The following is a 27,912-nucleotide window of genomic DNA, read 5'->3' on the forward strand; positions in this document are numbered from 1 at the left end:
TCAATTTAGTCTCTTTTGTACTCAACAGTACTTAACATAAGAAACTACTGAAAGGAATGAACTATGAAAAGAGATTTGTTTATTTACAGTAAACACTACAATTCAGGTTTGATTTTTTAGTGGATAATGAAGCTTGTAATACATGAGGCGGAGTTAAGATGAACGATAGTGTTGTAGTTCTAGAGGCAAACACAGGTGTGATCATCCATCTATTTTCTTTAATTTTCTTCATATGACATTTCTAATACAAGCTGGAGGATCTAAAAGAGTTAGATCAATACTCCATTTCTGCTAGCCAGCACTGCTCCCTCCTTTCATTCCGCCCTACTTTTTTTTTTTACAATATTAATTATTATTTGAAATGTTTTGTTTCTGTTCCTGACACCTTTTAATTTCTGTAGTAATACGAATGGTAGTAAACTACAGGGTGTGCATACAGGGTAGTAAAATACAAGTGCGTGTAACATCAACATCAAATCAAAACCAGAGAACTGGACACACACAAAATAGTTTATTTTTAAATAGAATTTTGCACACAAATTTTGCATGATTCAACTTTTCATACCATAATTCATATATCATATAATCTATCTAATCTCAAAATACCTTCATGAATTTCACTTTCACTTTAATGAAACAGAAATCCCTTCAGTTTATCACACATTACACACTGAGATATACAATATGGCATTGGCACAACATGAAATATTTGTACAACGTGTCAAATATATCTTTTAATATTTCATTATTATCAACATCTTTATCAGCAAAATGATCAATTTAAAAAAAAAACTCAAACACGAGGGATCGGACTATTAGGCAGCGGACATTAATGATGGAAAAACTCAAGTTTTCACAGAAGCATCAAGCAAAATGTTTGCGGATATCGGACTGTTCCCCCAATGGCATGCCTTGGTCATGGTGCATAGACAGTCTCTACATGTGCTTGTAGAGAGAGCGGTCGCGGGGCAGCTGGGGTTGATGAGCCGTCAGTTTGAGATGGAAGTGGTAGATAATAACGGTGATGACGACGATGAAGCCCAGAATGAGCCCCAACACCAGAGGCAGAATCTCCTCTATCCGCTCACGTTGGTCTGTGATGCACTTATATGCTGTAGGAGAAGAAAACGTTAGTGCCCATAATGGCACTGAAGAAGTTCATTAATAAAGCAGTTACCCTCAGAGCTTCTTTTCTCCTGCTTTATGCGTTTTTTGTATTGTTGGGGTTTTGTTGCACAATTATACTCAAAGCATATCACGCCTTCAAGGTATGATATTTCAGCAGATCAGAATGATCCAGAATATCATTTTAATAACCCTTAGGACATTCATGCCATCTAGTGTATTTGCTTAGAATACATATTAATGAATAATGCATCACTTGAAAGGATCTTACAGCCTGAAAAAAAGCCCACTATTAATCCCTAAGATCACTTGGAGCATAACTTTTGCAAAATATTTTTCTTATCTCACCCATAAACTCTGGTATAATAGTTTATATAATATAATATTAAGTAACAAGAGGAATATCAGATTCATAGGTGATTTAAAATCAGGATTTCAGTCACTGATTGTTTAATCTTTTATCTTATATTTTAAGGCTTAATTTTAAGATATAATATTAAATACTTTATAGTAAATTGATTAGTTATTATATTGGCTATTAAAATCCATTATAATGTTTGTGGATTGTTTCATTTCATCTCTCTCTAGTTCTTGCTCCTGTTATATCTTTCTGAACATTTCCACCTATCCCATTAGTCATAACTTCACCCTCCAGTAGATCTTTGGAAGCCATTTTTAAATACAGACTCTCTCACCATTTAAGGTGAAGTCCGGAATATTAGCTCTGTTAGACCCTTGTGTGAGCTCTGCAGTAAGAGGATTACCTTTACAACAGCTCTGCTGGTGCATGCAGAGGATTACCGCACTGCACAAGTCATCCTGTAAGCAATTAGAAGCCTAATCTGAAACGGCTCATTGACCTCTGAATGAATAATGTGTCTGTGTAAAATGTGTTACTCTCTCTCTCTCTCTCTCTCTCTCTCTCTCTCTCTCTCTCTCTCTCTCTCTCTTGCACACACACACACACACACACAAGTACCAGGAGAGAGGACATCAGCTAGCTATGTCATACACAACACTGTGCTCACATCCACACTGTGCATGATCAGCACAAAGTGACTTGGTACAGCAGGTTGGGTTTTTTACTGGGCTTGTAAATCACACGAGTGTAAAGGGGACAAAACTGACGGCCTCATTAACCGGAGGAGATGGGGATGGTGATAAATTTCCAATGACCTCATGCTACAGTCCTGCTCTTCACACTCGGCTAATCTCTTCTCACTATTACACTGCAAGGTGAAGGTGGTTTTCTACTACAACTCCATGCTTCCCCTTAGGAGATGCTGGGCATGCTGACGTTTTCAAAAATTTTAGAAACTGCTAGTCCATAAAGCAGGTCTGAGCTAGAAGCTAGCATGTCCTGTTTAACAACTGCATATGGGATCTGTGTGGAAAAAAATTTGTGATATACAGTACAGTTTAGTTTCATAATAATGATTCTGTGAAAGGAAAATGAATTATACACTCATAAGCTGTATACTTGCATTGTTTTGAGTATGAGTCAAAAGTTAGATGTCTTATAAAAATTGATCAAATCTATATTCTATTTGATTAGATTAGATTAATATTGTCCATAATGTCTCCATACATAGGGGAAATTAAGACTTGTTTGTTTTGTAAAATGTCTTACATTTTTCATGCTTAGTTTATATTAAATTTATTTCCCAGACATCGTTTAAGAATGCTTTTAAAAGATATATATACACACACATACACACACAATCTCTGTATATATCTGAACCAGAAATCTGTCACAAGGTTGTGATAGACATGCATTCACATACACCATCATAATGCCAGTGGGAGAAACAACTTCACTTGTTTTTACAAATCATGTAGATGATATTTTGTAACTAAATTGAAATTTATCTACATTCATTTGCTATATTAAAATATACTGTTAATCTCTTCTATGTATGGAGACATTTTGGACACTGTGCTTTATTCTACTTACTACTTTGTTTTCTAAAGAAATAAAGGTGTTTACATATCATATCACCTTGAATCACTCTTATATCTTAGAATTGTTTAAAACATTAAAAGGACACAGTAAGAGCACAAATTTCTTTCTATTTTTCTCACAGAATTCCCTTATACAGTCCTGTGTGTGTGTGTGTGTGTGTGTGTGTGTGTGTGTGTGTGTGTGTGTGTGTGTGTGTGTGTGTGTGTGTGTGTGTGTGTGTGTGTGCGTGCTTCTTACGTTCACTGAACACGAAGTCGCTTTGGATGTCAAAGGGTTGGATCTGAAGGTCAGACATGGAGACCGTGATTCCTTTCTGGTGGTCACTGGAGATAAGAGTGAGGGTCTGCTGAGCTGTGCACACGTACGAGCGGCCAGCCGGTGTCACCAAGGCTGAGAGATGATGGGTGCTGGCAGTGTGTTTCCCCGCTGCACACGTAAACACACATACACATTGTTTTTGTGGGGGGTTTTCACGCTGCATTCTTTGTGGTCTGTATAAGATAATATCAAAATTCAAAATCATGTAATGCTGACATCATATGAACATCTAGTTCCCTTGAACAGATAAATGGATTCCTAAATGGCCTCTTTAACATGTGTGTATCCAAATTAATTTCTATTCATTTTTAATTTACATCCCTGCACCAGTAATTTTAATAGAGTGTATATTACAGAGTAATTGCCTCAGTGTTGCCAGATTACATAAGACTATACACCTATTGTATAAAAGACAGTATAGAAGTGTTAAATGTACACTTAGGTGCTACACATTAAAATACATGGAATTTTAAGATCAGTCAGAAAATAAAAAACATTATGAATGTCTTGATCCCCTACATACAAATAAAATAATCATACACGTATATATTCATGTTTTTGCTGATTTGGCGGAACATATAAAATCATGCTAATGAAGGATGAAGGCTTTAATTCTCAATGTGAGAAAAAGAGTCGCGAATTAACGACACATCACGCGCAGATGCAGAGGAACTGCGCAGTAGACTGCAGTGTTCTCGCCTGATCTGAGTGGGTCATTAAAACATATAACACTGTAATCTAACAGTCTCACAGTTACTTATTTAAAAAAAAAAATTATTATGAGGAATCTGTTGACCATGAATACCTTCACCGATAAAAAAGCTTTTGAAAAGTGCTCACAGCAAAGTTGTGCATAATGTCGCATGATGCGCACATAAGATTTCTGGATTAAGGGAGAATAAGAAAATGCAATAATAATAATAATAATAATAATAATAATAATAATAATAATAATAATAATAATAATAATAATAATAATAAAAATAATAATAATAATAATCATATTTATTTATTTATTTATTTATTTATTTATTTATTTAATTATTATTTAACATTTGTAACAGAGATAGGCACAGTGGGAAAAGCTGTTCTCACGATTGTATGCGTTGATGAAGTGCGTTGTCTCTGAGGTGTCATAAACCAGCTGAACCTTGCTTATCTTCCACACTTCACTCTCTGTAGTTTTCCCATCTTTTCTCACGGTGCGTTTCTCCTAAACACACACACACACACACACACACACACACACACACACACACACACACACACACACACACACACACAAACAAGAAATACTGTTTCTGCGCCTACACATTACCAGCCAAATACACTCACAAATACAATACTATAGTGGAATAGCTATTCATAAAACAAGCCAAAGGATAAAATCATGCCTATAGTATCACACGTGTTTGAACACGCAGGCGCACACTGTGGGCACAACTCTTAGGGCACATAATCAAAGGGTTTTGTAATCTACACCCCCTGAATGAATGTCCATAATAATAATAATAATAATAATAATAATAATAATAATAATAATAATAATAATAATAATAATGAACCTGCCCAATTCCTGACCCTGTGAGAGACAGAAGCAGTTAGGTGGACTTTGCGCACCTTGCTGAAGTACAGGCGGAGCGTGTAGGCGTTATTGCTCCAGGAGACATGCAGCTCTGCCTCGCTGCTTCCGCACATGCCTGCGATCTGCGCACCGCGAGGGAGAAAGACAGCCGCCTGCTCCGTGATCAACTGCGGATCAACCACATCATCAAAAAGGACCGAGTCACAAAAGCATGCCGTTTTAAATATTATTGAACAGTTTAAAGTGAGACAGTCACGCTAATCAGATGTGTTTTAGTGAGAAAACTTACGTCTATTCCGTTAAGCGCGAGCACATCGTAGGGAATCACGAATTTCACCGCAAACTCCGCCATCAAACAAGTCGTTCCATTTTCACGCACCACGAAAATGTCTTTGTCTGGGTTTGGAGAGAGACCGGACAGATTCTCCACTTCCTGTTCTGCCACAACTGAGACCCCCGACAGCGTGCCTGCAGTTCAGCCAGCATGTTCATGTTACTGAGCTCTGAACACCACACCAGTTTACCAAGTACTTCTGCAGCAAGCACTTTGTTTTTTTTTTTTTTCCAAAATCACACAATACACATAGAAAATAGACACTTAACGTGGATGTTGGATCTACAAACAGACTAATGCTATCAGGATTACCGTTAGTTGGAGGGACATGATCGTGTAAGGAACATCACAAAGCACAATGGACCTTAATGACCACAGCTGTACATCTGAGAGGACACTTATATTTTATCTTATGTAGAAACCGTACATATACTTTTTCTGGTACTAAACAAAGTATTTTAAAAGCAGATGTTACTTACAAAATCGCATATTTTCGTATTTAACATAGCATAAGGTAATAAATTATTGTGCATATGCGATTTCTGAATCACTGTTGCTCAGACTTACAATATAAAATACTAAATGAGTACAAACCCTTTTAACGGAGGGACTTATTTTGCATCTTAAGTTACAGGAATATCTAGTGTCTTGCACACACACACACACACACACACACACACACACACACAGAACCACAAACACACGGTTCTCGGGTAGTGTTAGGTTTGGGACGCAGCCGCAGTTTAAGCACTACTTACAAAGGAGACAGAGGAAAACACCAGCGCTGTCCACGGTTCTGAATCTTAGCCACTCCATAGTGACGCACGTGCAGTCTCTGAGACAGTAAAAACTGAAGGTTTGGGGTGGAAAATGCACCACGGACACGCTGCACGACTTTCCGGAGTAACACTCAGATCATTGCGGATGCAGCAAAATCCGGGTGTCTCCTGAGTGAGGTAGCATCCGGTCACTGCGCGCACGAACTCGCTTAATGAGGGATACTCTATACGAGCCGCACTAACAACGAAGATAACTAAAAAAGTGAAAACAGAGAAAAAAGTGCTGCAAATATAGTCTACATTAGACACACACCAAAACAGGAGATTTTATTAGTGGTGGAGATTCCGGTAAGTTGGCCAGGTGAGGACAAACCTCTACTCCCGCAATGCTGTGATTTCCATATCTGGGTTCTCAGCTGGGGAGCTGGGGGAAATCGCTGCACCCTTCCTTTCCTCTACCCTCCCTCCTCACTCCCTCCAACATTGCAGCTGCTGTCCTGTGCCTGTGTGTGTGTGTGTGTGTGTGTGTGTGTGTGAGCGCGCGCGCGTGCGCTATACGCAGGGTTGTAGATATGGGCAGCTGAAAGAGGACAAAGCTGAGAATTCGTCCATACGGTCATGCACACATACATATCCCCAATGGGATTTCTCTACTGGGTTTAACTCGAGAATGGAGTGAAATGTTAGTATAATTTCACGTCATACTGTAGCCCAAAAGAATAATGAGGAATTTGAATAACAAGTCATACATTAGAGGATACAAATAAAACACTATGTTATTTATGTTATTTTTTTATCTATTTACTTACTAAGTCTTAACAAGACCTATAGACAATACAAATAGTGTTAATGAGAACAGTTTCTAACATGCTTCAAGCATCAAGCCTAAAAACATCCATGTACACGTCGGCGTGACACAACGCAGATCCTCGACTTTAACAACTGATTCGTCCGCTGCCGTGTCACGTGACCCCTTGCAAACGCAGCAGCGCGGTTAAAAGTTGGCTTTAAGCTGAAAGTCAAATTCGCACTTCACTGCGCTTATGCTGTCTATACTCGGCTTACTTCCAACTTGCGGGTGGTTGGTGCACAGAGGGAAGGTTTCGGACCTCGGCATGCCACGTGCTACCGTTTCACAGCTTCCACCGTGCGCGCCACAACCTTCTCTTACTTCTTTTCCAGGCTTTTTTAACTCAGGCAAAGTGAAGCGCCTCAGCAACCTGTTGCCCAGGACAGAAAACGCAGTGGCGGAAAAGTCTACAGAATCGACATGAGGCGTCGAACTGACGCCCCTCCTAGGAGTAGGTTTGCTTTTCCGTGCAGATTTCAGCATTTGCCGCTCAAGCGGTGTTGGTCCAAGAGCGCTGGTGGGCAAACTGCACCGTTTCCGGTAATAACTGTCATCAAACCTCATCGCAGTGACGTCCTCTTTGTCCGAGTCCGATCTGTTGGCTTTCTTTATAGGCGTGAGCAAGATACCGAGCGGACCGGATAGAGCTCCGGCGGTGAGCGCGTGGATTTTGGACGTCCTGGTTGAAGCCGGGCTGTGATGTTCTGTCACTCTGGATAATGGTGGGAGATGGTTGTTCAGGCAGCTTTCAGCTACTTGCTTTAAAGTTTGCGAAACGCGGGATCTCTGAGGCGGTTTCGGTGTGAGCACACCTGAAAAAGCACAGCCTTGTGGAGATACTGGCCATCTATCCTTCTCAGACTCACTTTCAATCTCTAACTCTTCGATAGAGTCCATGGACATCATTCTGTTCCATAAATTAGGGCATTTCCTCCGGCTCGAGCTTTTGCTCTGGTGCGTGTCTGAAACTTCAGATGGTTGTTCCTTTTCGGAGTTTGTGTCCTCTCCCTCGTTGGCGCGCAAAAGTGCAAATCTTTCATCTAATGCGTCTTTTTTGGAGTTGCTCATTAACGCGGATAAACAATCGGTGTGGCCCAAGTACTTTGCCACCTCCACTGCTGAGTTACCTACTTTGTTTTGGCGGTCGATTTGGAGCCCAAGCCGTTTGAAGGCCTTCACCAGGAATTCAACGACCAGTGAATGGTCAGCGACCGCGGCGTACATGAGCGCAGTGTTTCCCCACGCGTCCACCATCTCCGGATCGGCGTTGTTCTTCACCAGCATCTTCACGGCGTCCAGGTAGCCTTTCTCACACGCGTAACTAAGCGCCGTGCGCCCACACTCGTCCTGCTGGTTTACGTTAGCGCCTCTCTGTAACAGCAGGTTCATGAACTTGGCTCTGGCGCGCGAGTCTGGCAAAAACACAGACGAGATAAGCGGCGTGAGCTCGTCGTCGCTTTTCGAGTCCACGATCTTACCGTCCAGTGCGTCCAGGATGAACCTAGCTAGGTGCATTTTGTCTTTCGAGATGGCATCCAGAAGGAATTTGGTGTCGGTTTTTGAGTCCGACTTATCGGATAGCTTCAGCATGACGTTTTGTTCTGAATGGAGGAGACTGAACCGAGCACCAGGTCAGAGGAAAGAAAGTTCTCACCTCCAGATCGCGGCATCTTCACGCGCCTCTTTATAACCGCGGCGCTGTGCCGTTTCCACGGCGACCCCAACACCATCTGCGGACTTTGTAGTTTCTGAACGCGGGCATTAATGCGGTAATTAGCAAAAAGGCTTCAGAGAGAACATGAATACACTTGGCATCTGAATGTGCATGTGAACTGTAAGACATTCGAAATCCATGGAAACATGGAAAATATCAAATGAAAAATACATGTGGATTTAACATATTCAGCTCATGCATAACGCAGAATGTCTCATTTAAATGTCTAATTGGCATCTTGAAAATAACGTCTCATTCTAACGTCCTCACTACCTCTATTGAATAAGTACAGGCAGACGCTGGGTGTCATTTAACACTTGTATAGTTTATTGGTACACATACTATAAAACAGTATTAAAGTCGCAGAATAACAACAGTACTTTAGTATTTCCCATTGCTAGAATTTTGACAAGTACAATATAAATACAAAAACACCCACATAATGGTCCATTGACTAGCTGCATATAGCTAAAAAACAAAAAACAAAACAAACAAACAGTACAAACAGATGAATTTCAAAGCAACATTGTTCTGCAAAATAAGTTTTTTCCTCTGCAAACTGTATAGCAAAAAATCTACATGAAAGTCGGAGAACAGCCAACTAGTGCAAAAAGCCTCTAACATGAAATATATTTTTAAACCGCACACTATATTTAATGTTTATTTATATATTTATATATCTGTATATAAATAACCCCTTATTTTGGCATTTTCCATTTGTAAAATAATTTAAACATCCTAACAGACATCAAGTGGCACATTTGTAAGCAATGGGTTTAAGTTTAAAAGTACTTTGCTTATTATTCCATAACAGATATGTAGTGAAAACACATTATAGGTACCAGTCTTCATTTTAAAGATTGGAAAAAAAAGAAAGAAAATAACTTAGTGGTGTTAAGTCGCATTCCCATAACAAACATGTACACTATCCCGGAGCCCTTTCAGAATCAGCATACTGTTAAACCCTCTGGTGAAATGAACTACATTCATATTTTCCAGTATATACAATATACTTTCTTTCCTATCTGATTTTAAGAGGTATCATCAGATAGTGGCATGATACTTCACTGCAGTGGCCTATCCTATTGCTGGAGGCAAACATTTTTAGGTTTTGTTAAGTGAAGACTGATGTGTTGCCTGCTTCAGAGCACAAAGCAGGAGCTGCCTATTTTTTAACACAAGAGGGACCAAGTTACATGACTTGAATACAAGATTACAGCCCAAGTACTAACATTAAGAGCCTTTACTAACCATCACCTCTTCCTTCAATCCAAGTTATCTTTATTGCACTTATCCAATTTCAATGATTGCTGCCAAATTAACTTTCTGATTGTAGAGTGCAGGGTGCAAATTTTGGCTACCAAAAAGTTCCTGTAACTCAGGAAAACGTTTTGTCCTTCATTCCTTAGATCACATCAGTATTTGGGTCCATCATGGAATGTCAACACCATAGCTCTCATTACATGTAAATGTGCAATTAAACATACAGTGTAACAGAAACAGTACAGTGTCAAAATGTATCTGCAAACACAAAAACCTCATAGTGGTATTTCTAACCAAACAGTGCTAAAAGATTTCTAAAGCAACTTTTTACCTGATAAGAAATTAAATGAAATAGAATTGAGTCTTAAAAATGAAGCGATGCATTCATAAGAAAGAAAAACGTGCTTTCTTTGTTTGGTTTCATTCAAATCAGGCCGTTTAATCCTCAGTACAGTGTTTTGACATTCAACTGTTTATTCTTAGCACCGGTATAACCGAGTGCACTGCTACAAATTTCTTTGACAGCCTTTGACAGATAAAGTGCTCAGAATATTTGTCTCAACTTGTTTACAGAAATTTGTGTTGACAAAGAACACAACTAAAATCGTTTCAGTTACGCCTTTATATGCCTGGTGCTGCTACTACAATCTAGTACCACTGAGACATAAGTTAAAAGGCTTATAAAGAACACTTGGAGTTCTGTCCGTCTTGAGCCACCATGACAGGAATGGGCTGTGGTCTGTACTGTGAGCACTGGCAATGGCAGAAAAACACTGCTGTATGTGTGCATCCAGCATCAGCCTAGATCCTGCAGAAGAAGGAGCACCTCAGCAGCGAGGACAGACTAAAGACAGAGGTCGATGTCAGGGGCTGGTTGGATATAGGCAGAGGGGAAAAGCTGAGCAAAAGGGAGCAACGGTGGAAATGTGAATGGGGTGGAGCCAGAATTTTCGTTCCATGCAAGATGGAGTTCCTACAGATCAACAAAGGGTCGACAGGAGGCTCAGAGTAGTCGAGGACAAAGAAAAGTAGCAGAAGTGTTCAGAGTTTATGGAAATTTACAGAACTAGGGAGTTGAGGATGGTGGTGTAGAGAAGGAGTCTCTTTCTGTTACTCAGTTGACGGTTGGAGCTGCTAAACTACTGTGGCTGGTCTGCGGTCCATCTCCGCCTCCAGCTTCACCATCTGCTGCATGTCCTTGGCCTGTATGGATCACACAGGCAGACAGCCTTTCTTTATAATGGCCATTACATGTCACAGTGTCTTATTACATCAAATAAAAGCATGTTATTCTTTAATTCCAACATTAATATGCTGTTTTATTAAGTAATAGTATTTGGGCACTTTTGTTATATAAGTATACTTCCAGTGAATCTCTCCACTTCATTTACACACAATGTATTTTGACTTTGTTCTAAGTATCCAGACTCTATAAAACAAGTAAACAAACAAATAAAAATAGTTCTAGATATAAATGCTGCAATTTTTTTTACTTGTGTTATTATGAAAGATGTCATTGGTCATTCATGCATTAGCAATTATGGTGAATGATGGTGAATGTTTAGGGACAAAACGACAAAGTCACCACAACTACAGTAGTTTGATATGCAGGTGTAAATTTCATGAACACTGAGAGACAACAGATATAAGCAATGCAATCCTATCTGTTCTTATGCTGTGAATCTAATAAGCAATACACAAATAGGCTGTGGCATTCAAGTGATTGGTATCTAAAGTGTGCCAAGAAATCATTCCTGACACAATTACACCTCCAGCCTGGACTGTTAACACACGGCATTTGCTCAGTAGACGTTTTTCTTTATTGCATCATTTTAAGTAAACTAGACAGTAAAAGTAAGTAGAGACTGTTGTGAGTAAAAACCTAACAACCCTAACATCTAGCATCAACACTCATGCCAGTCAAATCACTGAAATTACATTTTTCTAAATTCTGATGGTTTATTGGTGTTCCTAATAAAGTGCTCATTGAGTGCAGATTTTAATATTTATAAAAACAAATGTCATGTAAATGTTCAGTGTATAAATGCACTGAAAGTACATTAAATAAACATTTGTGTCTAAACACTTATTTCCCCTCATTGTAGTACAAAACCATTTGCATACCATGCAGTGATTTGTGCTCAACCTGAATCAGGATGCTGAAATGACTTCAACTGGAACACTGTTTAAATATTATTAAAGCTCACAAACCTAATTCATACCTATTAACATTGGGCTTGTGTTTTTAAATCAACAGCTATTTACACATCAAATATTCATGTTAACCCAAGGTTAATGAAGTGCTTCTGAGATATGGTCTTGTAGGCATCAGGCAACATTAGTACCACCCTATGTGTTCCTGACTACCTCTAGAAATCTTCAGTCCACAATCTGTTCACATACAGTATATCATTAACACTTTCCTTAATACCTGATATACCACAGCACTGTTAAAAAGCTCACATTGTTGACTATTGACTAATTTTCTATAACAGCTTGGATTGAGCAGTAGTTCTATATGCAAAATGTACATCACTGTAAAAACCCGGCACCGGTTGCCACGCAACACCCTTGCACAGGTAATCAACCTAAACGTGCTGCACATGGCCACGCCTCATTATAAGCCCGCCGAGTGGCTCATTCTATGCACGGACAGAAAGCTACGTCGGGTAACAGAGTAGCAACACACTGCTCTGATTTGTGAGCAATTACTTCATGCTAGAAAAGAAAAGAAACTTAGAATTAGAGATGAAATATTAGGAAGTAGAAAAAAAAATGAAAATCAGCACTACCCGCATTGCTTATACCATTGCCCGCATTGAGCTGTGTACCAAAACTACTTTAATCGTGTTCCAGTATAAGCGATTTATATGTCCTTTCTGTGATAAACGAACCCAATACTGTGACTCATAACCCCCATAGCCCACGTAAAAGTACGTAATTTTCACAGCACTGAAACTTGTATGGTGGACGCATGAAATAAATGTAGTAAATAATGTAGGTAATCATTTCTAAGTTGCAAATTTATTTGAGGAGACATTGACTTAACTTTTATTTAAAGGGGTCTCCAGGATCAGTGTTTGTGTAACATTATCCATAAACAAGTTTCCTGATGGAAGACTTATTAAGTTAATATTTAAAACTTCTTTTGTGGTTGTTCCACAACAATAAACAAGTATAGAGGAATTAAAGGTGTAACAAGTCCCTTTTTATTCAATAAAAATTGTAATGGGTGAATATTAATGTGGTGTAAGAGAAACAAATTCATTTGGGATGTGAAAAATAATGCATTAAAGGCTTTCTTACACAACTCTTTTTGCCTAGGTGGCTAAGGTAAGATGGAGTTAAGGTGATATGTGGGAAATTTTATCACAGTAGTGGAATGAGTAAATGGGAATATACTAGGAGATAACAAGGAAATAGAGTTTCAGTTATGGTTTTTCTCTCAAACCTGTTATATTATTACTCCATGTTCATTACTCCAAGAAAGTCACACCATCTCTTAATTAGGTGTGAACAAAATTATTGATATATTAGCTATAATGACTGATTCTATGACTGAAATAAAGTAAAACCCACAGGTACCAAAAATCATCTATAGCAGGGTTTCACAGTGTCTAACAACTGATAGCAGGCATTATAAGGTTCAGCACAAAATGTCTGATCTACTACCGGACCCGTACTCAACACGATCACTTCCATTCTGTGACTCTAAACCTCAACTTTAGTGAAAACGAACTTTTAAAATGTAAATGATAACACATCAAGACATTAATGTACACAATTGGACTGAATTACAGAGAAAAGAAGCACATGCTGATTTTAGGAGAATGGAGGAATGCGTGAGCCTACCTTGACTCTGAGAGTTTGCATGATGTGATTTCAAAAGCTGTTTAAAAAAAAAAGTAAATTTTATGTAAATGGATATGAGTATAACATGTAATGGAACATAAACAGAAACAAAAATGAAATGATGAGGGTGTTCAGCTTTATTCCAATGAACATTTAAATCTATCTACATGGTCTCGCTGTACTATTAAAAAAAAACTCCAGCGTTCATACCTGCTCAATGAACTTCTCCAGTTTCTCCAGCTGCTCACGCTGCGATTTCTGCAACTGCTCCATTTCTTTTGAGTGCTTCATAGCCAACTATGGGGACAAACACTTCTCTTTTTAAAACACAGTGCTTTATAGGGCTCAAATATGTATTTCATTCTAATAACAGTAGTTCATAATTAATGCAAGAAAACAGACAACCAACCCGTTTTCGTTCTTCAAGAAACTTTTTCGTGTTACTGCTGTTCAATTCCCGCACTCTCCTATAATATAAAAAGATATCAGATAACACGTGACCCATTACACAAATACAAACATGGAATTTGCTTTACTGCAACTACAGTAGCATGTACCTTTCCCTCTCAGCCTTGTTTTTAATGCTCTTGTCCTGGCTGATGGCTTTACTGTTTTCCATGGACGTCTTGGCCTGATTAGCCTTCATTTCTTTGCTCTGTCTGTGTAAAGAAACAGCAAAGACTCAAATCAATCTTTTGCTAATGAATATCTCCGTAAGTAATACGTTGTTGCATCTTTTTGAGTTTAAAGTTTATAACAAATTCATGGAATGATTAAAACAGGCATAGATTAAAAAAATACACTTATCATACCATGCTGTGTAGAATGTAAAGCGATACTGAGCAGTTTCTCAGTTTGGCCTCAGTCCAGCATTAAAGATGCAGCGTTAACGATTTAAGTAATTCAAGGCGAGCGTTCATTATTGTAAATGACTTATATCTAATCCTATGGCCTTCAGGCATCAGATCTTAATCCTCTTGTATACCTTTGGGGGGTTCTGGGTAATGTATTGAACAGTGCTGGCTGCCACTATCATCAAAACACCATTTAACAGTTCCAGAGATATACAGAATCTATCTAAAGTACACTGAAGCTGTTCTGATGGCTAGGGGGAGGCCAAACACCTCAATAAGTCTCTCTGGGTTGGTGTCCCATTAACGTGTCATTTGTCTGTTGCTTTGCTGGCAGTTTGTCATGAGAGACAGTATTTCTAGATCTCCTAGTAAGGCATGAGCATAATTTATCTCCAGTTATAGAAATTCAGGTGTTGATGAGTCATTGTTGCTATAGAAACTGCTAAGAAGATCACCAAAACTGGGAATGTAATGCCATTAAACTCCTTAGACCAAGTCCAGACTTAGTTACTATATAAATCAGGTAACGAGATGAATAAAAACATATCTATTTCACAGAGAATCACACTAAGCCAACATAACACAATGTTCTTTACCATAAACAGAGCTAAAAGCGACTGCCATTTGTTAAACTGCAAACTGTATTTTACTGGCACAAACTCACCTTTCATGGATAAGTTTGAGCTGCAGGGTTTGTTGCTCCTGGACGGTGGACAGTAGTTTCTTCAGATGCTCACACTGTTGCGTCACATGCGCGTCCTTCATCTCCTGCTCCTCCGTGCTGTGAGAATCTATCATCTCAGACCACTCCTTCGTCTGCTGGGCTACAATATCCTTCACCTGCAGGATGACAGACCCATTAATTTCCTTGCTTTTGGATCAGAAGATGTACAGCCAATCCTGAAATTCATTCATAATAATTCATTCATAAATGCTCTAATGTATGGTTTTTTATTTGTTTCCTGACCTAGTGTTTGTGTTCACAATTTTTCTTAGAATTATTGTGAATTTAACTGAAAACTGACACAACTGCCCTTAGATTTGCATTACATTTTACAGCATTTGGCAGACACCCTTATCCAGAGTGGCTTATGTTTTTATTTCAATTTATACCACTGAACATTAAGGGTCTTGATCAGCATTTTCAGCAGTTGGTGAACCAGGAATTTGAACGCAACCTTCCCATCAGCAGTCCAACACCTTAACCACCAGGCTACCGCAAACCAGACAACAACTGATTATTTAGCAGAAACTTCAATTCGAATATATATTTAAATTTCTAGGAATTTTAATGATGTCATGCGTTTCATTATCGTATGTAAGAAGCATGTCAAAAGAGCGGGGAGCATTTGTACAAAAAATGACTAGTAGAGTGAATTGGTTGAATGGTTTAAATATAGGATATCAAATATATAAATATATATTATGACTGTATTGAATTGGCTGCCTGAGAAAAGAAGAGTCAATCTTTGAGATTTGTAATAAGCACTTTAGTGAAAATGAAAATGTAAGGAGGTAAAAGTATGGATTTGTTCATAGACATATAATTAAATAAGAGCTTAAGTGTTCCATTTTACTGAGATACATATTTCCTAAAATTACATTTAATTATTATATATAAGAAGCTTTAATTCAATGATTCTGATCATTTTAAGAGTGAACACAGGCATGAAGGAGTTTTACAGTGTCATGCACGTATTTGATCTTGTCACCCTTAAACCTTTTCATTTTATGTAATGTTACAGTACATGTTTGGTTGTACTCTCAATTATTGCTCTCTGAATGTAGTTACTGACTTTTGGTGATTGTCCTTTTTTAGGCAGAGTCTCAATTGTGACATTGGTGTTCTCAAAATTTGCCATTATTTAACCAAAACTATGATTCAGACATTTGGTCTTGGTTTTCATCAAGTTTTCCCAGAGTGTTCTCTAACTGGGGCTTTCTATAAACAAAAGTATTTACACCAAGATCATGTGACACTTTAAATAAAGGATGTAATGTACAATGAAGTTCTGGTGAAGTACCTTTGCTTTATGGTCTGATGTGAGGGTCTCCACTTTTACTGCAATTTCCTTCTTTAACTCGGAGCAATTGTTTTCTCTGCAGTGAAGAAAAGCAGGAAAATATATATACGTTTCTGTATAAGGAAGTTCTTTCATGAGCAATTTTCATTTAGCAAGTTTAATTACCCTTTCTTCTTGACTGCTTTCTCTAGCAGCTTCTCCAGTGTAAATTTCTCTTTGTCATGCTGAGCCACCATCTTGTCCACTTGGGTGCAATGGGATTTCTGCATGGCATTGTGGTCCTAGAAATAGAAACTCAGTTAAAACAAAAACCTTAGAACCTTATAAAATGTTAAGAGGACTTCTTAAATAAGATCTAAAGTCTCATTTAAATGTGTCCATTAAGTGTGAAGAACATCACTGGAAAATACAAGCTACTGCATAAACAGCAATATTGTCTTTATCAGGATAAGTGGAACACACACACACACACACACACACACACACAGAGTGAAGGAGGCAGACAACTTAACAATTCTAATGAGTGCCAGACATTGGATCAAAGGTTAGCAAATTGGACTTTGTTAGCAAAGGTTAGCAAAATGTTTTTGACCAGGTGACAAGATGACACAAGAAGATACAAATAAAAAAATATGCATCTGTAAAAAGTGTAAATAGAAAACATTTAATTTAATGTACATTTTTCACTTTATCATTGAAGGCTTGGGAGGATCTGGGAGGTAATTCACTTAAACTAGAGACAAAAGGGCTTTAAAACAGCTTTCAGCCACTGACAGACAATATAAAAGGCACCAGGACCAGAAAACATCTCAAGTGTGAAAGCACCATTTGGATCCAAGTATACTCCTACAGTACATTTACTTGGACTTATCTAAATGCTCATAAAGCATTGAATGAAAGGGATGCTGTGCTGTGAAGTTACATTGAACAGCATTTAGCAGACGCCCTTGTCCGGAGTGACTTACATTTTTTAAGTCACACTTAATTACACTTACATCGGGGGCTGAGCAGTGGCAACCTGTTGGACGTACTGTAGGAATTGAACTCATAACCTTCCGATTGGTAGTCCAACACCTTAACCACTAGGCTACCACATCCCACAAAGTCTGTCTATAATCAGAGTGTGCAGATTCAAGAATACTAACCTTTGCATGTCTTTTCTTCAAAGTGTTTAACTCTTTCTGCTGCTTCTTTATCAGTTTAACATAGGTCTGAGAAGAGGAAGAGATCAGTTTATTATTAGAGTAAATAAAAGTTGTTTATTATTATTAAATGTTCACATAGAAATTTATAGATGTCCACACTATATATGTGTGTAATAATATGTGTGTATATATATATATATATATATATATACATATATATATATATATATATATATATATATATATATATATATATATACACACACATATTATCACACACACACACACACACACACACACACACACACACACACACACACATATATATATATATATATATATATATATATATATACAGTATAAAACCTGTCATACATACTTAGGACGTTCTAAAGATTTTCAAATCCCCAAGTTTCAAGTTTATTTAAGAATTTGAAAAGCTACTGAAGCTAGGGGTTTATGCGATATCTCAGCAACAACTTGATACTTAGGCTTTTTAGGTTAGTATGAGATCTTATAGGCCCAAAAACATTTCATTATTAATATTTTAGTAGTAAAAGCAGTAAGTTTCACCTTCATCTGTTTCAGGTCCTCAGTGGTCACCTGGTTCACCAGAGCAGAATCTGTGAGGAAATGTCAAAATTTACAGCATGTCCTTTATCAGCAACAGAAAAACTTTATGTCCAGTATAACATATGTTACATAATAAATGCAAGGTTATGTTACAGTTTAAATGTCAATTTAAATGACGAAATGCAAAATTGTAGATCAACTACAAATAAATTTTATTTCACTAGCTTATTGTTAATGTAATTGTAAAATAAATAAATTACTCTCTGGATCAGACAGGGATTATTTTTGTTGGCTGAGCGCCACATCACCAGATAAGACAGAAGCATAATTTGTTGTCTTTTGATGAAATTGTATGTGATTGTACCATTTAGGTCTGTATTTAGGTTTGTACAGTTCAGTCTCACCTTTTTTGGTTTCAGAGCTGTTGTTCTGAGTGCTGCTGTACGTCTGGCCCATGTCTGAGCTGGTCTGAGGTGTCACGTTCGCTTTCACCTGATTCACTTTGCCCTTCTTATCGTTCTTGGACATTTCATTTGGCACATCTGCAATGTCACTCTACATCAAGACAACGTTATTTAGAACTACAGATATCAGCACAATTAAAGGTGATAGGGCAAAGTGTGTGCACAATGAGCATACCGTTTCAATGCCAAGAGCTCGCATCTGATCTGCTCTCTTCTCTGCTATGGAAAGGAACTTCTTTGGGTCTGAGAGGGCATCCACAATAGCTAGAAATGGGACAGTCACAGATCATACTCTGAGGTGAACAACAAAATAACACAATATTTGCAAATTTCAGCATGGGTTTACTTCCTGAGAGCATGTGCTAAAAATAAGTAAATAAAACAGTTCGAGTGAGAAATTAACAATTTTAAAATATGTATTCTTTAAAAATGAACTAAACTGAAACTATCTCTAATGTCGGTGATATTCATTGTTATTGGGGTTTATCGTCCTCTCTTTTCCTCAGCCAGCACCTTCATGAATAAATTGTGCTCTTCATTAGAGAATGAGTGCTGGACCAGCAGCACAAAGGCTCCAGCTGAAAGAGAGAAAATAACCACGAGCACACAAACACACACCCTCAACAAGCCTCTTACAACACAGCAGAGGAAGAGGACTCGCTTGCCATTCAGCACATGCTAATCAAACGCAAATATTCATGCATGTTATTAAAAGATCTCAAAGGAGATCATGAAGCTCCAGAACCCAACCCACTTACAGTTCTGCTACTGGCTGCAAGAACAAAGAGGAAAATCCAAGCATAGGCTTTAAACAATAGATCATATTCTCTTTAGGCTTTTAAAAGGCAAATTAATGGCTGATTCCATGATTTTACAAATAATATTGTTTAAAATGTCCTCAAATGCTCAAAGTGCAACAGCAAAATCTGTAAGTAATTTAATAATCAGAAAAATGTAAAAAACAAGTAAAGTTCATGTTTGTTAAGAATTTGAGTGAAATTCACGTGTTCATTTTGGTGCCAAAAACAAAGAAACTACTTCAGTTTTCTTTTCAAAACCTCATTCAGTACAGAAAATACCCTCTACTAAAAGACACTCATGTTTCAGAATTCCCTGAGTTTCCCAGTTGTAACTGAGACTTGACAGATCATTCATGTGCAATTTCCTAGATGGAAAAACTTGTATTTGCAATAAATCTAACAGCATGTGAAGGCAGCATTGGAGCTAATCTGCTGCATTTCAGAGACAAAGTAATAGCGATATGACCGATCCGGACAGCTGGCAATCAGCTCCAAGTGTTTCTGGGTCTGTTTAAAGAAGGTTCTCCATGCAGTTTTTGCTCAGTTGTGAGTCAGCTATGCTAAGTGTGCAATTCTCTTGGGTACATTTTGTTATATTCTCTGGCATATCTAGCCAACTTTTATAGTTTTTTATCCTTACTTTTATAACTCTCATAAGCTCCCAGTGTTTGTCAATATAAAAAAAAGTGTATTAATCTCTAATCGTGGCCTGGACTTTTAGTGGGTTTGAGCTCTAAGAATGGACCATTGACATGCTCTGCACTTGGACCCATCTGTGTGTGGCTCACTGAGATGAGTTCCTGCACACTGATCTCAAGTGGCAGATTTTACTGGTCACGTTCTCAAATACAAAATGGCACCAGAATATCAACAGTACATGCTATTGCACCTACATTCTGTAAGGAGGCGCAACTACTATTCGAGTCTTATTCATTGACCTTAATATCGACATCAAAATTCTATAATGCTTAAAGTCAGTACTGTTTACAAGGCCTCTGTGTGAATTTCCTATCCACCCTAAAGGTCTTTACTTATACCAGCGAAACATTTAAAGGAGAACACCTAAACTATTTATACGGTTAAACAGTCACACACTGATTAAGTGCTTTATAAACAGAAGGGCACTGGGGGCTGAGAGCGAGTCCACAGAGACGCCTGACATATGAGCGCTCAAACACATCATCTGGATAGATCTAGGTCATCGCTACAGGGCAGAGATGTGCTCTCCGTACAGTCTGGACATGTAGAGTTTCAACCAAATACCAGAGGTGGCCTTTGGCTGTAGAAGTAAAATCAATTTTCCAAAAAAACAACTAAATGGTATAATCAGCAATATTCAAATATCCCAAGAAGTATTTTAAGCTAGTTGTTTTGAAACACAAAACTTAAACACTTTCCCTTGAGTGTGTCTTCCAAAGCCATGACCATAAACTACATACTGTATGCAGTGCTCTCTAGACTAAAATGAGTGTCTGTTACTGCAATGGGCAGGGGTAAGGTTTCTCAATTAATAGCCAATCTATAATGGCTATAATGGCTATATTCTATAATGGCTATATTATAATTCTATAATTCTATTCTATAATAGCCAGACCGGCAATTAGGCAATCCTTAAAAATATTCTTGTTTGCCGTAACCCGACCAACCTTGTCAATTTAGGACCGACTCAATTATTTATTTTTTTTTGCTTTAAGTCCGACCGACTTGCCGGTTGTAAATTTGGGTTAAGACCGACCTTTTTTTTTTTACTCTTCAAACAACTAATACAAAAATAATAAAATAATATTAATTATATTTTAGTAAGTATTGTAAATATATAAATTGCCTAGGCCTACATACAAACAAAGGCTAGGTTCTTTCTTTTAAATAAAAACCTGTGACGTCATCTATGTTTACACTATTGGTTAACGGATGTCACACTATGGCCTGTGCGTTCGCTTCATCTCATACTCTCATTCACTGTCAGAGTCAACGGTTCGTGCTTGGTAATGATGGCTGAAACAAAATGTTCGCGGTCACCGTTCAAACAAATTTGTTTGTGGTCTATATAGCCTGCATCAAAATGAGGTTTGCAATGATGCGCCCGAAGGCACGGTTGAAGTGACGTCACGATATGCTAATTTGTTTAAATTCATACCTACGTAATCACCGTCACCAAAATAGTACTTTTTTTAAAATTGAAACTTGAAAAAAAAATATATAGACCTACCTACTGACCCCCTTTTTTTTTACTGTTACTGCAAACCAAAATATTTTTAAGGATGGCCTTAAACAAGCATTTTTCTGCACCCATAATAACATAGTGGAGGAACCTCTTTTTCCTGACTGATTACAGGGTGGTGGGCCATGTTTTTTGTTCTTCCATTATTGGAACCAGACAGAAAACACATGTGTCTGTCAGTGATGGTGGTCTAAAAGTCTACCCGATACTAGTGTGGATAGCAGTAACTTAACAAAACAGTACATTCTCAAAAACATGGACTCAGGTTGATTAAACCCTCTGTGTTTAGTATTATTGTGTGTGTGTGTGTGTGTGTGTGTGTGTGTGTGTGTGTGTGTGTGTGTGTGTGTGTGTGTGTGTGTGTATTTGTGCATGTTAGTGGAAGGTGTAGGTGGTCTGAGTCACTTTTTAGGTTATTTTGCCCACTCGAGTACTCAATACCAAACTCGAGTGCTCGAGGACTCTAATGCTGAAATTTGCAAGAAATTAGGTGCTTAAAATATGAGTTTGCATTGTGTAGTAGATAAGTGTAAAATACAAATAATGCAAAAAAGAAAAATTAACTGTTAAACAACTGGTGAAGCAGTAAATGTTAAAAATGTAATAAAATGCTTGCTAAATGTTGATGCAGGAATTAACAGTGGAATTCCCTCTATTTAATCCAACTCACAGGGATGTCTATGGAAGAATATTAACAACCTGTGTGTTTGTGTGTCTGTATCCTCACCTCCAAAGCCATCAGGCACGTAGGTCTTGAGGACGATATTGCAGAAGACAGTGGGGAGAGAGAGCGGTTTGTTACCCTCATTTCTCAAAGAGATGTGTCTATAGCCAGCCTGCAGACCATCCAGCGGCAGGATCCTCTGACCAATCAGCTTATTATTATCATCATACACTGCGATTCGCAGCACAGCCAGTTCAGGTAAAATGACCTAGGATCAGACAGAGGAAAAGGACATTACAGACATGGAGATTTTATGATTTTACATCCATCCATTACTGAAACAGCACAGTAATAAAAATGTGAAATTTTTAAGGCACCAACCGCAAGAAACAAATATAAAAGCTGCACAAGTCATATTTCAATACAATATCTTACAGGAGAATCTCTGCATATGGAATCTTATTTACATGTGAGCATGCAGCTTGAGTATCATGTTTATGAATGAAGAGATGATCTACATAACAATGCAGGTGTAAATGCACCAAAGACGCATTTAAATTTTCATTTCGATTTCATTTACTCCAGTGCTCCAAACCAACAGGCCTTAGGTGTTAATTATTATATAAATGATATACATTATGTCTTCTTCATTAAACAGACTAATATCTTCTGCATTAAAACAACAAAAAAAATCTCCAAATGTTTGTGATGCAGTGCATGTAATATTGAAACAGGGTTTTACACAAGAGACTGCAGTCTAAATACAAAAGTCGTGACAGATGACACTAACAAATAGTTTCACCCCAATAATGTAGCAGCAATGCTTAAATATCGCAGATCCTTCACAAGATCATGGCCCCTTTATCTGAACATGCACTGCTAAAACGTGTTCTCCTTTTCCTAGCCAATACCCCGGAGGCCAAGGACGATGTAAGTGACTTTACAGCACTGCAGATATGCAGTACAACTTGGTAGCAGATTAGAGGACATACTGAGGAATTAATGCCAAAGGAAAATAAAAGAGAGAAAAAGGAAAAGGAAATGGATATAGTGAAAGGTGTCAAAAGGTAATTTAAAAGAACAACACTCAGATACAAAGACTTAGTGTTTATGGCTTTAGCTGTCCTGGGTGACAGGAAGGCAACACTATCTGATGGGTCAAAGACAAAACTGATTTTTAAATCATTAAAATGTGTTATCAACATAATACATTAGACAGCACGGCATTGTTGATTTATTTTTTATTCTGACTGGTCAGAAAGTGTTGATGTATTTTCTATAACAGATTCCATAGTAGTTGTTTTTTCCCACTGACCATCTAGTCAACAGCTAGACTACAGTATATGGCCAGTGGGAATTGTAAGCCTAGACAAAATAAAGTGCCTAATCTAAAAAAAAATTTCCAGTGTAGATTTATGTCCATTTTTCAAATTCCAATTAATTTGTATAGCACTTTTATCAATGGACATTGTCGTAAAGCAGCCTTACAGAACACAAGAAATATTGCAAAAAGTACAAAAAGGTTAATATTATACAAATATTTACTGTATACAAAATTCAAGATTGATATTAGACTTATGTTTAAATGTGTTTGTGTTTATCTCCAATAAGCAAGCCTGAGGTGACTGAGGTGACTGTGGTGAGGAAAAACTCTCTTAGATGGAAGAGGAAGAACCAGACTCAAAAGGGAACACATCCTCATTTGGGTGACACTGGCGGGTGTGATTATAAACTGTTATAAACACCAGACAGTGTTATTATGAATAATATCCTTTCTACAGTCATATACACTCCGACAATTGTGTATTGATTAGAAGGATGTTGTCCTCAGAGACCAAATGGTGTTGATAACTTCTCTTTGAATGTTCACGATCTTCAAGAAGCGGAATACAACCGGAGCTGGCACAATCACTGAATGCCTCGGAATGGGTAGAAAAAAGAGGCAAGTGGAGAGGAATTAGCATAGCTGCTGTTCATAATATTAACCATCACAATATAATAGTGCTTATCTACTGGAGCACAAGGTTATAAGATGTATTATGTGTACACCTGGCTAAAGCGATAAGTCTATAATCTACATTAAAACTGCCATTTTTTCCAGAGAGGAGACTTGATTGTGAGAAAGTTGTTGGCAAACAAAGAATAGCTATCATTGCCCCATCCCAGGCCTCTTCTGTAAACTGCAATTGATGGCTGGCAAAAACTTAATTTTGTGTAGTGTTTGAAGTAAATAAAGTAGCCTTGGATTATTTTTATAAAGTTTATCCAAACCCTTCACAGGATAGGTTTTACTAAATCTTTACCAGTAAAGGAAAAAAATTATTTCAGGGAGATTATTGAGATTTGTACCAAAGAAAAGAACTAGAGGCTATTGCCTGATATTTATTAATATAATCTAGAGTTTGCAGGATTTATCAAAAGCAGCTGGATCAGCTGCATACTACTGTACGTTTTTACGTTTCTCAGCGGTATCCAATTTTAATTTGTAAAGGTCTACTTAAGCAGTTAACATGACTGAATGAATACAATTACCTTTAAATGCTTAACAATAATGATGGTTTGTGGCTATAAATAAGACAATTCCAAATTTTTGTTTGAACAAGTTAGACACTAGGTTGAATTAGAACCTGGGAAAATAATTGCATATATTTTCTATCTAATCAAATTCCACCACAGCATAAGTGAAGTTAAATGAATACTATCCTGAATCTATCCCTGTAGATAGTCTCTGGTCAGATGAGTAGACTTCAGCTATAAGTTTTACATAAAAGACTATGGTTGGATAAACACAACAGAGGATCTGCTGTTAAAAGCTTGTGTTCAGAAAAACTCACTCACTCTCACTCATTTTCTACCGCTTATCCGAACTACCTCGGGTCACGGGGAGCCTGTGCCTATCTCAGGCGTCATCGGGCATCAAGGCAGGATACGCCCTGGACGGAGTGCCAACCCATCGCCGGGCACACACACACTCTCATTCACTCACGCACTCACACACTACGGACAATTTTCCAGAGATGCCGATCAACCTACCATGCATGTCTTTGGACCGGGGGAGGAAACCGGAGTTCCCGGAGGAAACCCCCGAGGCACGGGGAGAACATGCAAACTCCACACACACAAGGCGGAGGCGGGAATCAAACCCCCAACCCTGGAGGTGTGAGGCGAACATGCTAACCACTAAGCCACCGTGCCCCCCTGTTCAGAAAAACTGAGTAGTTTTATTTTGCTCCTGCTGATGTCCCATGTCTGTAAAGCTGAAATACCATGGTCTGCCCCCTGGTCGATTTCTTATGGCTTCTGTGGCGCTTCAATGACCTATGGTAATGACAACCCTGTAATATCCCATCTCAAAAACTAAAGAGCGGAGATCATATACCACGAGTTAATGCAAAGGCATTTTGACAGTGTGTAGATTATATAATCTCCCTTTTAAGCTAGAGTCTATAATCCACTGCTGCACCTCAACTATGTTGTACTCTTTCTACATGATTAAATGCCTCTCAGAAACTGCAGAGCCTGATTGGAGCAGCAATTCTGATAAAAAAAAAAACAAACAAACAAACCCACATCCATTTCAAATAAAAGTACACAGTGTTATTTAATTATAAACTAATCCTGAATGAAAATGAAAATGCTTACCATATTTAACCCAATTGTATGGAGTATTAAAGTGCATGTGTGTGTGTGTGTGTGGAAGGAAGATTAGTATTGTGTTCATGTGTGTGTGAATTTATGGGTTAAAGTAAATATTAATGTGTGTGCTATTAAAGTATATCTGAGGTGTTTGCACAGCCAATGCAGGGCTTTCAGCACTTATCTGAGTCAGTGCCCGTGTTTAACATTTTTAGTTCTGTGGTGAAGGAGTGTTTGGTGTAGGATAATGGCAATAATTGTGTGTGTGTGTGTGTGTGTGTGTGTTAAACCAAGTAGCGTGTTCTGAAAATAACAGCAGTGCTTGTATAGGTGTGTGTAAATGTGTGTAGGATAGTCACAGCAGTCAGTGTGTGTGAGAGAAGCTTAGGGAAAGAGAGGGGGCAGCAATGCGGCAGCAGTGATTTATGGCCTGTGCCGGAGTCTCAATGTGATGGTTGAGAGATTCTGCGTTTCTGCTAGTCTCAGCATAATAGCCTTGCTTTCTCTCTCTGTCCCTTGTTCACTCACTCCCTATTTCCTTCGACTAATAAAAATGCTTAAAATACATATAAAAAAATACATCTAATAAAAAATGTTTCAAACACAAATGTTTATATAATGCAAATAATGTTTATCCAAATCAACTGAGCTACTGAAATACCACCAAATGATGTGCTGTAAATGCAGCACATATTTTCACATTCTGTATTCTGTCATCTCTCATACTGCTCTGACTCTGTGCCATGATGATAAAAGAAAGCATCGTATTGAACATATACAGTATTTTCACATTCACATTACGTTCATGAGCTTCAGTATCATTTTCAACACTTCGATGTCACCGCATCCTACAAGTTTCTGCTCTTCTCAAAGATCCATTCATCAGTCACTGTTGCACATTTGGCTAAAAAAATAAACCTAAAATAAACAAGTAACTCTCCTAAAAGAAAAACATGTACCAAAGAAAATGTACAAAAGAAAATACTAAATTATAGGCAAAAATTTTATATGTCTGAAAATCATGGTGTGACAAAGATGTCAAAAACCTCCTATGCAAGTTGCATTTCTTTAAATTTAATCATATTTTTTTGGATAGTTGCCCAAGCCAGTCTAATCAGTTCAGTCTGAACAGCATGTAACTCAGTGGGTTTTAATCCTGAGAGTGTTGTTCCCCCAGGCAGCCAGTGAAGATGGAGGATCTCCGTGCAGTGCATGGCCGTGTGTGTGTGTGTGTGTGTGTGTGAGGTGTGAGGCCTTTGTGCTAATGTAGACTGTAGATATGGTCTGCCCTTGGCTACAGCTATTGGGATGTATGTGTGCTGTTATCAAAAACCTGATCAAGTTTTTAGAATGTTGCATGCCATAGTGATAGATGTAAATTTTATCAATTACATTTTCAATCACACCAAAATCAAAGCATCTGACAAGTGTTTAAAACAATGAGGCATGTTTTTGTTATCTAGAGCAACTTACATGTACATCTTAAAGTTTAAAGTTATAGGCCCAGTTCAAGGGCAGACCACATCCTCAGACTTCGTATCAGAAGTCCTATGTCTGCAACACTGAGCTACATATTTCCTGGGATGAGAATGCCTCTGGTGCCCAAAAGTCTAGTCCTTCCTGTTACTAATTTTTATTCCTGGAACATCCTTAAAATATACATCAAACAAGAGGAAAGATATCAAATCAAAGCTGTCAGACTTTTGAACACAACAGAGCCCTGTGTGGATCAATTTCAAAATAAATTA

At 38.0% G+C, this 27,912-nt stretch overlaps 2 protein-coding genes across 5 annotated transcripts in view; both read right to left on the minus strand.

Annotated features, from left to right (window-relative positions):
* Positions 1 to 814: 814 nt before the first annotated feature.
* On the minus strand, positions 815 to 6,554 carry lamp5 (lysosomal associated membrane protein family member 5). Its single transcript, XM_060865019.1, has 7 exons — positions 6,478 to 6,554; positions 6,084 to 6,358; positions 5,281 to 5,459; positions 5,027 to 5,158; positions 4,502 to 4,619; positions 3,326 to 3,514; positions 815 to 1,112 (listed from the first exon to the last, which is right to left on the minus strand). The coding sequence occupies exons 2-7, from the start codon at positions 6,139 to 6,141 to the stop codon at positions 937 to 939; spliced, it is 852 nt and encodes a 283-aa protein (XP_060721002.1). The 5' UTR covers positions 6,142 to 6,358; positions 6,478 to 6,554; the 3' UTR covers positions 815 to 936.
* Positions 6,555 to 8,974: 2,420 nt separating this feature from the next.
* Positions 8,975 to 27,912, minus strand: part of LOC132843282 (1-phosphatidylinositol 4,5-bisphosphate phosphodiesterase beta-4-like) — a 62,721-nt gene continuing 43,783 nt past the window's right edge. For all 4 annotated transcript variants that reach the window (XM_060866481.1, XM_060866480.1, XM_060866483.1 and 1 more), the window contains 13 exons: positions 22,592 to 22,796; positions 19,019 to 19,107; positions 18,784 to 18,934; positions 18,380 to 18,429; positions 17,807 to 17,872; positions 16,827 to 16,942; positions 16,662 to 16,737; positions 15,302 to 15,477; positions 14,341 to 14,442; positions 14,193 to 14,250; positions 13,994 to 14,080; positions 13,784 to 13,820; positions 8,975 to 11,134 (listed from right to left, as the gene is read on the minus strand). In XM_060866481.1, the coding sequence (XP_060722464.1) occupies positions 11,046 to 11,134; positions 13,784 to 13,820; positions 13,994 to 14,080; positions 14,193 to 14,250; positions 14,341 to 14,442; positions 15,302 to 15,477; positions 16,662 to 16,737; positions 16,827 to 16,942; positions 17,807 to 17,872; positions 18,380 to 18,429; positions 18,784 to 18,934; positions 19,019 to 19,107; positions 22,592 to 22,796 (1,302 nt within the window). In that variant the 3' untranslated portion in view covers positions 8,975 to 11,045. The remainder of the gene's footprint in view (positions 11,135 to 13,783; positions 13,821 to 13,993; positions 14,081 to 14,192; positions 14,251 to 14,340; positions 14,443 to 15,301; positions 15,478 to 16,661; positions 16,738 to 16,826; positions 16,943 to 17,806; positions 17,873 to 18,379; positions 18,430 to 18,783; positions 18,935 to 19,018; positions 19,108 to 22,591; positions 22,797 to 27,912) is intronic.

Source organism: Tachysurus vachellii, chromosome 3 (genome assembly GCF_030014155.1).
Source record: "Tachysurus vachellii isolate PV-2020 chromosome 3, HZAU_Pvac_v1, whole genome shotgun sequence".
Classification (NCBI taxonomy): domain Eukaryota; kingdom Metazoa; phylum Chordata; class Actinopteri; order Siluriformes; family Bagridae; genus Tachysurus; species Tachysurus vachellii.